Source organism: Crotalus tigris, unplaced genomic scaffold (assembly GCF_016545835.1).
Source record: "Crotalus tigris isolate CLP2741 ecotype Arizona unplaced genomic scaffold, ASM1654583v1 scf7180000017800.2534000, whole genome shotgun sequence".
Classification (NCBI taxonomy): domain Eukaryota; kingdom Metazoa; phylum Chordata; class Lepidosauria; order Squamata; family Viperidae; genus Crotalus; species Crotalus tigris.
The window spans coordinates 1,939,797-1,954,080 of NW_024096645.1; the positions used below are offsets into that span (position 1 = coordinate 1,939,797).

General features: G+C 38.9%; 1 protein-coding gene across 6 annotated transcripts in view; it reads left to right on the plus strand.

Annotated features, from left to right (window-relative positions):
- The first annotated feature begins 386 nt into the window (after window positions 1-386).
- The window catches only part of BMF (Bcl2 modifying factor), a 34,852-nt gene continuing 20,954 nt past the window's right edge, over window positions 387-14,284 (plus strand). For 2 of the 6 annotated variants that reach the window (XM_039342650.1, XM_039342651.1), the window contains exons 1-2: window positions 813-1,061; window positions 5,246-5,371. Coding sequence is in view for 1 of the 6 variants with exons in the window: in XM_039342649.1 (XP_039198583.1) it covers window positions 456-474 (19 nt within the window). In the remaining 5 variants the exon portion in view is untranslated. Of the gene's footprint in view, window positions 475-812; window positions 1,062-5,245; window positions 5,372-14,284 lie in introns of those variants that run through there. The other 4 variants (XM_039342653.1, XM_039342652.1, XM_039342655.1 and 1 more) reach the window with 3 other exon arrangements.

Genomic DNA, 14,284 nt, shown 5'->3' on the forward strand with positions numbered 1-14,284 from the left:
AAGTTTTTCCTTTTTATTTGGCAATTTGTAGGTGCCTAATCTGGGGGGCACCAACCAAGGAAAAACAAATATCCAGTCTTCCTCAGTCTGGCATCCTTCAATATATTGCATTACCATATACCCTTAATCTCCAGTCACTCTTCTGGCTGAAGAAGATGGGAACTGTAGTCTTAGCAAATGGACATCAGGCTGAGGACATAAAACATAAAATAACAGAGTTGGAATGGACCTTGGAGGTCTTCTAGTCCAACCCCCTGCTCGAGCAGGAGACCCTATACGTTTCAGGAGGACTGCAAACAACCAAAAGTCCCCAGAAACCACGAGAACAGCTCAACCCGATGCCCATCCTTAGAACTCGAAAAAACGAAGGCGTTAAGGATCGCACAAGAATCGCTTCTCTGCAAGTCTGGACTTGCCCTGTCTTCCACAGATCGCGACGTTAGGCTTGTGGTGGAATGCAAGGGCAACCAATAGGTAAGGTTTGGGGCAAACTCTTTTGCCTACGGGTCTCCAACTAATTCTCGCAATCTCAGCGCCGTGATTTGGGGAAAGGAGGGGGGTCGCCCCGTCTTGAGCCAGCGGGCTTTAGAAACGGCTCTGCTGGAGCTCCAGTCTCGCTGTGAACCGAGATCACGAGCCGGACTCAACAAATTACCCACGTTGTGACAGCCCCGAACGCCGCGAGCTGGGAACATGCGCGCCTGCCGCTCCCCATTGGCGAGACCCCCTCTCTGACGTCACGGGGGGAGGCGTGTCTTTCATCAGCTGTGCGGGTAATGCCAGGAAGCGAGTGTCTTTTTGGAAACAATACCGTGTGGTGCTAGCGGCGGCGGCGGCGTCTCAGGTTGCAGCCCGGGGACTTTCCGGCTCCCGCTCTTTCCGCTGGCGGCTCTTGTTGGCGCTTCAGGAGCGGACCAGATGAAAAGCGGGATCCGTTTAGGAGGGTTCGCAGATCGCCGCTTTGAATAGGTGACCAAGGGCTCCCGTCTCTTGTCTCCGGGGTCCGATCGGAAGCTTCTGCAACTGTTCTGCCCAGGCAGAGGCGCAAGTCGGGGCAACAGGTCAGTATTGGGGGGAGGGCGGGAGGGGAGGGAGAAACGAGCACTTGAGTGACAACTGTGTTGTTTGTATTTATAAGTTCTGCTTTGTATAAGTTCTAAATCACATTGTGCTCATCGCCCATTGGGATTTGGATTTCTTTAGTGAGGAAAGGACTGGGACGAAAAAAGCGAGTCCCTCGAGAGCCTTCGTTAGAGAGGCAGGCATCAGCGGATTCTTCAACTTGAAGAATTAAGGAAGTTAACTTTCCAAGTCATAATAACTTGGTCCTTACTTGGCCTAAGTAAAAGTGGGGGGAGGGGGTTTGTCATGGCTAAATGGCTTTCAGTACTGCTTGACAAGCAGGACCCAAAGATTAAAACGTCTTTTCTTTGATTTTTGTCTGTTGGCCATTAAAGTTGTCCAAGATATAAGTACAACAAACTGGTTAGGACCACTGTGGCTAAAATTTGTGCCAATGGTTCATGATTGTTTCCATCCCGTCTTTTCTGTATGCCTAAAACTAAGATCATTTGTCATTTACTGAAATAGTTGTTCGGATACCAAGACTATATAGCTGTCTGAAATAGTTCCCACAGAATCATTAGGAAATGCAAATTTATATTCTGCAAAATAGGAAAGAGACATTTGTGGTCACAAATGTGCTACAAATGAAATTTTAGTACTGAAAGACTCAATGAATTTCATGTACCATGGATGCTGTAAGTAAGGTATTGCTTTTTGTTGACTCATTTGGATAACTTATGAGTTATCTGTTTCCCCCCCTCCCTTCTCTTTTTCACTGTAAACATTTGGTTTGATCTCTTCCTGGGCTGATATAATGCATTTCAGCCTTAAAGATAATTTATGATTGAGTCATTTAAGCACAGGGAAGAAGGCAAAAGGAAGAGCTAAAGAGATCATGAAACCAGCTTGTCACTTTGTTTTGGTTAACTGGCATGCACGCGTGTTATGTCCTCCCCCACTCTCTTCCTTTTTCTTCCATTCCTGAACGAAGGCAAGTGGTTGTATATTGATTTTTTTTCCCCTGGGAGAATGCTAGAGGTAATGGAAGAATGCCTGCATTGTATGGTTCCTCAACAGGTGTTTCCAAGTGGAAAGAACTGCAGAATTAGTTTCTTTCTTTCACATTCGGGGTTGTGAAGGTGGTTGCTGAATTGATTTCCTTCTTTCCAAAGAGCATGATGGTTATTTATTATGCTTCTATAGCATTTCAGGAAATATAAAACTGCTTGCTTGGGACTTTCAGGGGATTCCAGTCCAGGTGCTCAGATGTGCTGAATGGTACCAATATAATTGCATCATGTACACTTAAATCCCAGGATGTTGCTTTTGGATACCAGTGTATTTATGGACACTTTTCTTGCTACTTTCTGCCCCACTCTTCTTATTTTTTAAAAATATTATTTTAATTCTTATTTTCATTTCTCAAGAGTGTCCTTGCATTTCACATAGGCATTCTTGGAAAATAAAAATAATAGACATAGTGTAAGAAGGGACTACATAAACCTTGGTCTTCTGCTCAAAACATATTTATAATTTGTCCTACTTTCAAGGATCTTGGATTGGCCCCATAACTGCACACATCACACTAAACCGAATGAAGTGTGTTTGTCTACACACATCACACTAAACCGAATGAAGTGTGTTTGTTTTTGGCTCAGTGTATAGCACAAATCCAACTATTGTCACTTATGAAATATAGCTTATGATTTAGCAAGATACAAGAACCCTCACGACATTGGTTTATTCCACAAACCATGGCTAAATGAATCATGATTTATAGTGATCTGTGACCCCAGCCTAAAAGAAAGTGATGAGTTCCCAAGCTCCAGTTCTGTTTTTTTCCATATTGCTAACTGTTCAGAACCTCACAGACTCATGGACTCTTATTTCAAGATGAGCCCCCACTGAACACAAAAGTTCTTATGCATAGTGTGTGGTAAATGAATATTGTTCGTAACATAGTTACGAACATAGGATCTGTACTGAGAGACCTCTTTCTCTCTAGGTTATACATTAAAAACCCTGGCTATGGTGATAGATATTGTTATGAATACTTACTGGATAAAAGTCTTAATTATACATGCAAGATTTTTACTATGTTTAACCTGGAGAAGAGGCAGTTGTAGAGAGATATGATCATTGTCTTCAAGTATCAGAACAGTTATGGGGCAGAGTTACTCAAAGTCCTATCCCAGATGATGGAAGAAAAGATAATGGGTTGAAATGACAAGGAGGTCAAAGTCATCTGGACATTAGGATTTTAAAAAAGCCCTAAAAGTAGAAGCAGAGTGGAACAAATGCCTTGGGAGGGGGTGGACTCTTCCTTTGCTGGAAATATTTAAACAGACTGGATGGTGGTATATAAAAGATGTTATAGACATGGACTCCTATGCTAGACATGAGATTGGACTAGATCAGGGGTAGGCTCTTTTATGACTCGTGGACTTCAACTCCCAGAATTCCTGAGCCAGCTGTGCTCTGCTGGCTCAGGAATTCTGGGAGTTGAAGTCCACAAGTCATAAAAGAGCCAAGGTTGCCTACCTATGGACTAGATCAGTGTTTCCCAAACTTGACAATTTTAAGGCATGAGGACTTCAACTCCCAGAATTCCACAGCCAGCAATGCTGGCTGTGGAATTCTGGGAGTTGAAGTCCACAGGCCTTAAAATTGTCAAGTTTGGGAAACACTGGACTAGATGATTTTAAAGGAACTTTCCAACTTAGGCATTCTGCAACATGAGGTCTTTGAGGAAAGGGCAAAACAACTCATTTCCCACTCTCCTCATAGTTCAGAACATTGTTCTGTCCTTTCCATTTTTCATGTTTCATTTCTGCCACCCTTTCTTCCATTCACAACTTAGAGCAGATACATAAATGGAGTAAAATGAAATAATAAAAAAAAATTAAGGCATTTGGGAGTTCTTTACTCCAAGGTGGGGAAGGCTGTTAAAAGAAATACAGTGGAAACAAGGTGCATGGCATGGCAAACGTTGAGTTGGATTTCATTCTGCTCAAACACGAGGGAAGGTGAGATTCAGAATCAGTCAAAAGAACTTCTTCACAGAATGAAATTGAGCAAATTGAAATTAAATCCAGACAAGTCAGAGATACCATTGGCAAGAAGAAAGCTGGACTCTGGAACTATGATGCCCCCTTTTTTGGATGGGACTGCATTCCCCAAGAAAAAGTTGACCATCAGCTGTCATTGGATTTGCAGATGGCAGCTGCAATGAGTAGCGCTTCGCACAATTATGGCTAGGGTACAGCTGGAATCCTTCCTGAGCCAGTGGAATTTAGTGACAATAGTTTGCACCTTGGTTACAACTCTTCTTATTTATTTGGGCCGATCCTTGAAAAGTATCCCGAAGTTGCAGTTGGTGCAAAATGAAACAGCTAGCTTCTGGTCTGGTATGCAATATAGGAATGGTGTTGTTTGCACAAAAAAAAATCTGCATTGGTTGCTAAATGTGCCCCAAGCACAATTGAAGATGGCAGCACTGACCTTTAAATCCCTAAACTGCTTATTGCTAGATTACCTGGGAAACTCCTTTCGGGTTACTCAGATTGGTAGGCGAGACCCTTCTCAAGATGCCCCATTGTCACAGCTCATCTTTGTGGGAAAGAATCTCCTTCTCTATGGCTCCAAGCTTGGAAATAATTCTCTAAAGAGCTATATTTGGCTCCAACTCTTTCAGTATTTAGGAAGATGAAAAAAAAATGTATTTTTAGCAAGTTTTTGATTATTAATTATTTTAGTGATTGATTTTCATTTTGGTTTGGGTTTTACTTATTTTTAATCTTTCATATTCCATATTTTTCACTTGTTGATAATCACCTTGAGCATTAAAGTAAATAGAAAGACAGATATGCATTTAATAATATTTAAAAAGTCAAGTTGGAAAGCTAATTATTTCCTTAGTCCCATGCCATAGAACAATTTCCTATCACTGTTTTCAGTTTTTACTCTGTCTCTTCCAAAGTTCTTTGTTTCCAACCACTCATTCAGCATCTTACAACAGCATTGAAAACAGAGATTTGTGATCAGTCCTCAAAGTTTCAGCCTTTGCATTGTTCCCATGGTCTCATGATCACGATTTGGACTCTAGGTAACTACTGTAGTGTGCATTTATGATAATTGGAGAGTGCTACAATCACATGATTGCCTTTTGTGATCTTCACAGCCATCTGTCAACAAGCAAAGTCAATGGAGAAGTTGGCAGGAACTCACAAATTGGGGTCAAGTGACATCACACTTAAGAACCTGTGGTGATTCGCTTAACAATTACAGCCAGAAGTGACAAACTGATGTAAGTCAGGCACAGTCCTGTGATATTTCACTTTATGCCAGTGTCAATTAGCAATGGAGTTGCCAGTCCCAATTTGGTTGGTAAGTGAAGACTATCTATAAACAGTACATGTTCTACAAATTTGAGTTTTATTGTGTTAGGAATACAGCAAGGTGTTTGGAAGTTATTTTATTTTAATAAGGGTGTGCTTTACTTTCAGCTGCTTTGCTTAGGCTTAAAGCTAGATAGTTTTACCTTATGAAGTAAGGCCTATTGAGTTCAGCAGGACTGTTCCTCCAAATAAATGTGCATTCAGCTGCATCTTTAAAAATAGTAGTAGGAATCTTTTCTATTTCAGGAGTATATTTGACTACTGTGAGTGTGATTTGGCTGCATGGTAAAGGTCCACCTCACAAAAACTTCTATTTATCAGAAGTTACATTGAAGAACTGTAAACCCTATCCACCTTTTATCTGAGATTTCTGTTGTCTAACATGTGGGCAGGTAGAACCCAGCCATTTTTATTTTCTAACAATATTGATAGGTCTTCTGTGGAAACTAGTTCAGTTTTTGTAGAGAAAGATTGATTGGCACTTTGCTTACAGTATAACAACTTGTATGTATTCTAGTAACAGCAACTTTTATTATTATTTAGAACTCTGAAGAAAAAAAGATATGGCAATAACCAGTGCTTTAAAAAAAAAGGTGCTGGAACTCACACACGTCATACAACCCGCCTTGCCTACCCTACAAGGTTCCATCCAAAAAAGGTGCCGGAACTCCGTTCTGGGTGTTCTATGAGAAAAAAAGCCCTGGCAATAACTATCTACCAACAAAGAAGAATGATTCTTGAAATAATTCTGTTGTGTGTATTCTGTATTGTACCTGACTGTAGCCCTTCTTTTGTTCACTAGTTGTAAAGTATTATAATTATGGCACCTGTTATTAATGTAGAATAAAAAATTGTTTAAAGTTAAATAAACTTAGAATTGCAATACAGTACATAAAAGTGTTGTTTCCTGGGCTTTAAATATGCGGGCTGTAGTACACTACAAATGAAATTAAGACCAAGTCTTTTGATCTAGTGAAAGTTCGGGTTAGAGTTTAGGTTGGGAGGTGTTATTTTAAACTTTAAATACTTTTATATACAGATACTCAAATCTGAACAAGATTTATAGCCCAGTTCTGTATGTGCATACTCAAAAGAAAATCCCTTAGATTGCAATAAACCCTCCGACTCCTAAGTAAATTTACAATAGATTTCAGACTTGTTAGATCTCATCAGTAATTGCAAGTTAGATTAAACAAACCACAGCAGAATAAATAATCCAAATACTGAATTTCACTTTTTAAAGATCTGGAGAATTCTTGTGTGCTTTGTGTGTATTTAAATTAAGGTAGCGTTGAGAGAATCATGAAAGACTAATTGTTGGCCTCAAGATGTTCAAAAATCAATGCACCGTCTGTTATAATCTATAACCTAAATATGCATCAACAAACACTTTTGGTTTTAATAGGCCAAGCATTTTGAGAGCTTATTAAAATGAGATAACGCTCTATAGATGTTTTCTTTATTTATTTATTGGGTGGAGGGCATTTTTTAGGTACAGTACATATAACGTTTGGATTTGGGATTTCAGGAAAAGAGTTGTCTGTTTTGCAAGATCTATGCATCTTGGTGCATTTCAGCAAGCATGTCAAACTCACAATGTCACATGACGTCGAGCAACGTATCGCGACTTTTCCCCCAGTGCCGGCAATGGGGTGAGTACGGTTTCGGCGTGATGCATCCGGCCCATGGGCTGGCAGTTTGACGTGCCTGCATTTCAGTGTCACTGACTTGTTCAGGGCTTTTCCCCTCTTCCTTGCTACTTATCCCTTCATTCTATTTAATTATCACCTGCTAACACCTCCACATTCACATTACCACTAGCTAACACCTCCACATTGACAAGGGGCTGAACCTTGTCAACTTGAAGATGGCATTATAATGCAACCTCTAGTCTACAATAATCTATAATGTCTCTAAGCCATGTCTCAGAATAGCATAGTCAAGGAGTTCCCAAGGCTTTCTGGGAAACTATAGGAAATAGTCTAAGCCTCCAGATAACACTTTCTCTGCCCACAAAATAGCCAAGCCTCAGAACCACACCAATCTTCCTCTGGCTTCTTTCATCCTCTTGTTTTTATTATTTTTGGCTGATGGATGCTACTTGAGTAGTTCCATTTACCCTGGCCAGTTAGGCCAACCAAAATCCCTGCCCTGATTCCTACAAACTCCTGCCTGAGGCCAGAAGAAATAGCACAGTTTCCTTTTCTTATCTATCCCAGTGGTTTCGGTTGCTAGAGTGAAAGTATAAATTGAGCACATTGCCAGATGTGCTCAAGAGACACTAGTTTTGCGAAGTGCCTCCTTTTTTGTGCAGCATGTTCTGTTATGAAAAACACTTTTTAAAACTCTGTTTCTGCTTGCCAGACTTTCTTTATATAAGCTCTTGAGAATGCATAATATGATCTCAGAGTCAAGCTCAATTATAGTGACTTACATGAGTATTTCTATGCAGTTTTCTTGGTATAGTACGATGTGGAAGGGGTTTGCTGTTGGCTTACTTTGGGATGTTCTTTTCACTTCCCACTCCACTGGCATGGGATGAGAAAAATAAATCCATGCCATCCTATGCCACCATTTCAGCTGTATATTTAATCCTTTTTGCCAAGGGATATTTATATGGTGGTTACTATGATTGGGCATGGAGTTACATAGTTTACATGTTCTGTTGTGGGCAGACTGGTTATTGATTCAAGAGCCATCATTCAAAAACATTTTTTTTCTTTAAATGTAACTCAATGGGAGAGAAATTGCCTATACCTTGCCTGGATGGATGTCATTAAAATTGTACGCTCAGTGAAGACATGGCCATGGATCCCGGTATAGCATTTGTTTGAGGTTATAAATTTTGTTAGAGATTTTCTAAACAACTGCATTCTTCGCTATTATAAGTATACTCTGTTATCTAGATGCTAGATAACTGAGTTTTGTTTCTTAATTCAATAAGGTTTTAGATCTTATGCTTAGATTTAAGTGCACTTGTTACATACCTAAAACAGTTCTGCAAAAATAATTTTGCACCGTCATTGTCCCTAAGCCGATTCTGAAGTCAATTCACTCCTATTGTTCTTTAGTCAGCCTGATTGAACAGGTTTGCTGACCAGGGTTTTCGTCTTTCTATAAAGTGAGATTGCACAAGGTGATCTTCCAAAATCCAGTTAATGGGAAAATTAATCTCCAATCCAGAAACTGTAAACCACTTCCTTCTCTACTTGATCTTAGGTCTGGGCCCTGGCACTGTTCACATTCAAAAAAATGTGACTTCAAAGATTGGGCAATACCAAGGAATGGTTGGTGAATATGATAGAACTTGCTGAGGCAGCCAAATTGACTTGTCTTTTTTTTTTAATCAAACATTTATTACTGACTGAAAATGCCTCACAGATCTTGTCTTTTTTTTTAGATCTTGTCTTTTTTTTTAATCAAACATTTATTACTGACTGAAAATGCCTCACAGATATTTTGTGTAAAACAGAAAAAAATGAACTTATGATCTGTGGTTTGGACAACTAAATAGGATGAATTGTAGAAAAAAGAGAGTTATGATATAACTTAGAGAAAGATGTAAATCTAAAATTGTATGTATAACTGCTGAAATGAAAATAAGAAACCACTTCTTTATTTCTTTTTTCTTTTCTGTTTTTCTTCTACCTTTTTGTCTTTTTGCACTTTAGCTTTTTTTTTCTTCTTTTCTTCTTTGTTTGATTTTACTCTATTTTAGTTTGTGTTAATTCATACTCATTTACACTTTCAATAAGATTATATTAAAAAAAAAACCAAAATATGCTTGAAGAATCAAATGTTGGCTGGGTACAGCAGCAAAAGTTTGTTGTGCAGTTGTCCTTACCTGATGGAATAATCTACAGTGGAGTGTTGCGTGATTACACAAGCTGCCAAATTACAATGTGTATTAGATTTTGAAGGGGGAGATACAAAGATTTTTTTAAAGTTTCTAGTAGTTTGGTTCATTGGGGTACCAATCGCTGGTAATTGATCTACAGCAGTCATCACTTAGCCATAATAGCTAGATTCACACAATCTACGAAGTCAAACAGAAACAAACCAAGTGATGGAATAGCATTATATGTGAACTAGGTGTTTAAACAGCTCTTGAAAGAACTGAACATTTCATTCTGTTCTTTAAGAAACAGTCTCCCATCTTTATTTTACAGCCTAGAGTTGTTGCTGTTGTTTCAAACAATACTTCAGTATTGGTGATCACTAAATAGCAGCATTGAGGAACTAGTTTTCAGTATCCCTTTGCTATACATTATTGGCATCTGGATTTTGGCAGCCCAGTTTAAGTAGCTACCAAAAGTAGTACAGATAGTCCTTGACTTATGACCACAATTGTTGTTTAACAAGACAGTTGTTCAGTGAGCTTTGCCCCATTTTACAATCTTTCTCACCATAGTTGTTAAGTGAATCGCTGCAGTTTTTCAGCTAGTAACATGCTTGTTAAGTGAATCTGGCCTTGCTTATCAGAAAAGGTGATTATGTAATCCTAGGACTTGCAACTGTCATAAATATGAACGGGTTACCAAACATTCAAATTTTGATTACGTGACCATGGGGATTGCTGCAATGGATGCTGCAAGCATGAAAAACAGTCATAAGTCACTTTTTTCAGTGCCGTTGCAATTTTGAAGGTCACTAAATGAATGGGTGTAAGTTGAGGACTACCTGTACTTGCTTTAAAAAATTTTTTTTAAAAAAAACAGCCAATCATAACTCTCATTTTGGTACATTGTGCTTTTTCCATTTTTTAAAACTTTGCAAACCATTCTGAGAATAGTTTATTCTCAAAGCCAGTGCCAAGATATTTTATAAGGAGAAAATCAACACTCCACCAAGAGCTCCCGAACGTTGCCATCTACAGACACATAGTACAAACTGCAGATATCTAAATACAGGTAGTCCTCAGCTTACGACCACAATTGAGACCAAAATTTTCGTTGTTAAGTGAGACATTTCCTAAGTGAAGCCCATTTTACGGCCTTTCCTGCCACAGTGGTGAAGTGAATCATTGCAGTTGATCAGTTAGCAACTCGGTTGTTCAGTGAATCTGGCTTCCCCAGGTTGCAAAATGTGATCATGTGACCTTTGGACCCAGCAATGGTCATAAGTGTGAACCAGTGGCCAAGCGTCTGAATTTTGATCACGTGATCATGGGCATGCTACAACGGTTGTAAGTGTGAAAAATGGTCATAAGTCACTTTTGTCAATGCCGTTGTAACTTTGAACGGTCACTAAAGGAACTGTTGCAAGTTGAGGACTATCTCTCAATCTTTTCAGTACGTAAACAGACTCCATTAATATTTATGTAGCCATACATGTGAATAAATATAAATAGGTAATGCAATATGGCATTAAGAAGTGTCCAGAGAATTTAATTTAATTTAATTTAATTTAATAACAGCAGCAAGGCTATTGATAGGTCAATATTGGAAGAAAGATTCGTTGCCTACTATAGAAGAATGGACACTTAAGGTTTCTAATTTAGCAGAAATGGCTAAAATTTCTGCTTATTTAAAGGATCATACACAAGAAAGATATATTATGGTATGGAGAAGATGGATAGATTATATTCAGATTAAATATGGAACTAAAAAGTTCCATTTGTTTTATGATTAAATTTTAATATAATAAGTATTATTAATAGTATTTTATAATTGGAATTATTTAGTTTATTTATTGTTATTATGGTTTTTTATAATAATTGTTTAAAAATGGATTTATTTATAATATGTTATTAAGGTTTAAAAGGAGTTAAGGGTTAAGTATGAATTTAGTTGTTGTATAAATTGTTAAATTTAATTGGATTATGTTTAACCTATTTGTTAAATTTAATTAGATTAAGTTTAATATGTTTGTAATAACCCTGTACTCGGCTCTGGGAAGTGGAGGGGGGTAGGAGGGTGGGGATGGGTGGGTTAGTGGATTTATTCTGTTAATTGTTAATAAAACTTTTTAAATAAAAAAAATAAGTGTCCAGGGAAGCTTGATTTCCTCAGTCTTCTGGCTGATTCTTGAGGTTCATGAATCAGTTAAAGGGGGGACATGATAGTAGTGTTCCAATATCTCAGGGGCTGCCAGGAAGAAGAGGGAGTCAAGCTATTCTCCAAAGTGCCAGAAGGCAGGACAAGAAGCAACAGATGGAAACTAATCAAGGAGAGAAGCAACCTAGAAGTAGGGAGAAACTTCCAAATAGTTAGAACAACTAACCAGTGGAACAACCTGCCTCCAGAAGCGGTGAATGCTCCAACACTGGAAGTCTTTAAGAAGAGACAGGATGGCCATTTGTCTGAAATGATGTAGCGTTTCCTGCCTGAGTAGGGGGCTGGACTAGATGACCTCCAAGGTCCCTTCCAACTTTATTATTATTAATTGGACTCCTTGCAGAGAGATACCACTTCTTCTTCCTCTGGCAGCATCTTCTGGCTCTGGACTCTGTGCTGTGTCCTTTATCTTTTTGCAGAATAGATGAGTCCCAGCAAAGCTCCTTCTACTATAATGCTTGCCAACAGTGCTTTTTTTCTTTTTCTTTATCTGCTAGAAATAGATCTGAGCCCTTTTCTCCATTCTCCATGATTGGCTGTTTTCAAAATATATATTTTTTTATCTTTCTTTTGGCTCTTGTTCCTTTTTTTGCCCATTACTAATGTTAAAATCTCACGTCCTGCTGCGGATGTTGCCAGTTGGTACAGCATCCTTGTGTTTATAGCATGGATACATAAATTCATAGAGATAACTGTCAACCATCAATCAGTAACCCTAACATTAAATCACATTTGGTGGGGGGGGGGAGAAGGATAACCTAGCTGAAACAAGCAGATGGAATTGACTGTTGCGTGAAACACACTGGCAAAGAAAAACATTTTGGTGGGCAAAAAGGAAACAAGATTTCTCCTTTCCTAAAGACAATTTAAAATCACTTTTTTTGTGGGAAGTCATTAATAAGGATGAGAACTGTGTGATGTTTCTTCAATTGCCATTAGGAGAGATTGTTGCCTTTTGCTGTAAAAAAAATCACTGGGAATCAGGCAGCATACAAATTTAATAAATTATAATGGTTCATTGCATAGTCAGCCAGATGTTTAGACTGGATTTGGCATTTTTATCCACCTATCAAGTTCTTTCTAACAACCTGGAACAAGATGATGGTGTTAAAGGTACAGTCACAGGATGTAAGCTGTTCCAAATAAAGTTGCCTTATGAAGTTGACTGGTGATTTTTGTCAGAGATGATAGTGTTCAGCTGGTTTTGGGACTATTACTGTTGGTGCTTTGCTTACTTTTGCCACAATTGTCCTACTTTTATTTGCAGGTCTTTATGTTTTGTGACTTTCTCCAGTTCTTTTCTATTCTGCTATCTCCAGGTATTGCCATGTCTAGGATCCAGACTTTTTTGTCTTTGTTATCAACAATTGTTATATATGAGGTGTAGTGTGGCAGATGTTTATTTGTTTGAATTCAAGGTCCCAGTGCACTTTAGTTCTTCATTTTCTATGGTTTTGTCTCTTTTGTGGTCTCACCAGTTCTTGCTTGGAGGCAAAAGGTATTTCTTGTAGATATTCCAATGCACCATTGTGGCTACTGTATCATGCCATTATTTTTAGTCCATTATTTCTTTGGCTTCTTTGCAGAGGGTGCACTTGCTGTCCGTTGCTATCTGTTGTTGTCTTCTCAATTTTAGCTTTGTAAGGCATTTGCTTTTAAAGCTTGGTCTTATGCAGCCAGAATTAGCCCCTCTGTCTCTTTCTTCAATTTTCATGCTCTTAGCCATTGCCAGGTCTGCTTTGCCTGCTTTTTTTTAATGTACTGACCATGTTATACTTTGTCTTGCCACATCTCTTTTCTGTTTTTCATCTTGGTCTTTCTTGTAGGCCAATTTAGTCTATCCAGGTCTCAGTCAGCTTTCCTGGTATACTAGGTTCAGTTATCTGAAATGGTATAGATCAGTGGTGGCGAACCTATGGCACGGGTGCCAGAGGCAGCACTCAGAGCCCTCTCTGTGGGCACACGCACCATCGCCCCAGTCCTAGGCCTTCAGCTGGGGTTTATAAAAACTTTTCGCTTTAGGCCTCCGCCGCCGTGTGCAAAAAAAAAAAAAAAAAAGGTTCAATCAATCAGTCAATTTCAGCTTTTCACGGGGAAAAAAAGATCTTGCAAAGTTGAAATTGATTGATTGAACTTTTTAGTCCCACCCAGTCTGCTGTTACCACTGCAGCCACGCCCACTCAATGGGCCACACCCACCCAATTGGCCCCACCCATCCGGCACCCGACGATGCATAAGTGGGTTTTGGGTTGCAGTTTGGGCATTCAGTCTCTAAAAGGTTTGCCATCACTGGTATAGATTCTCCTGCTTGAGCAGGGGGCTGGACTTGAAGATCTCCAAGATTCTATTCTATTCTGTTCTGTTCTATTCTATTCTATTCTATTCTTCATTGTCCTTTAGGTATTCTTCCAATTCCCCTTTTTCTTCTTCAGCTGTCTGGTGTACTGGCAATATTGCATACCTGCTCATTTTCTTTGGTACATAGAGTTTGTCAACATGCATGAAGGCCATGATTCATTATCATTGTTTTTCTTGTTTTCCTATCCAGGGCTTTTATTTCTGCTTGAGTCCAGGCCACTATTCCAGCTGTGGAATTTCCCAGGTGGCATTCCTTCTAATGATTTTGGTGTTTAAAACTTTTACTGTCTTGATATATTGACTTCTAACTTTCTTCCTGATTTCACTGTGCTTGATATAGTCAGGTTGAAGAATACCCAGGTATTTGTAGTAACGGTTTTCATCCAGACTATTGTTATTTCCACATAG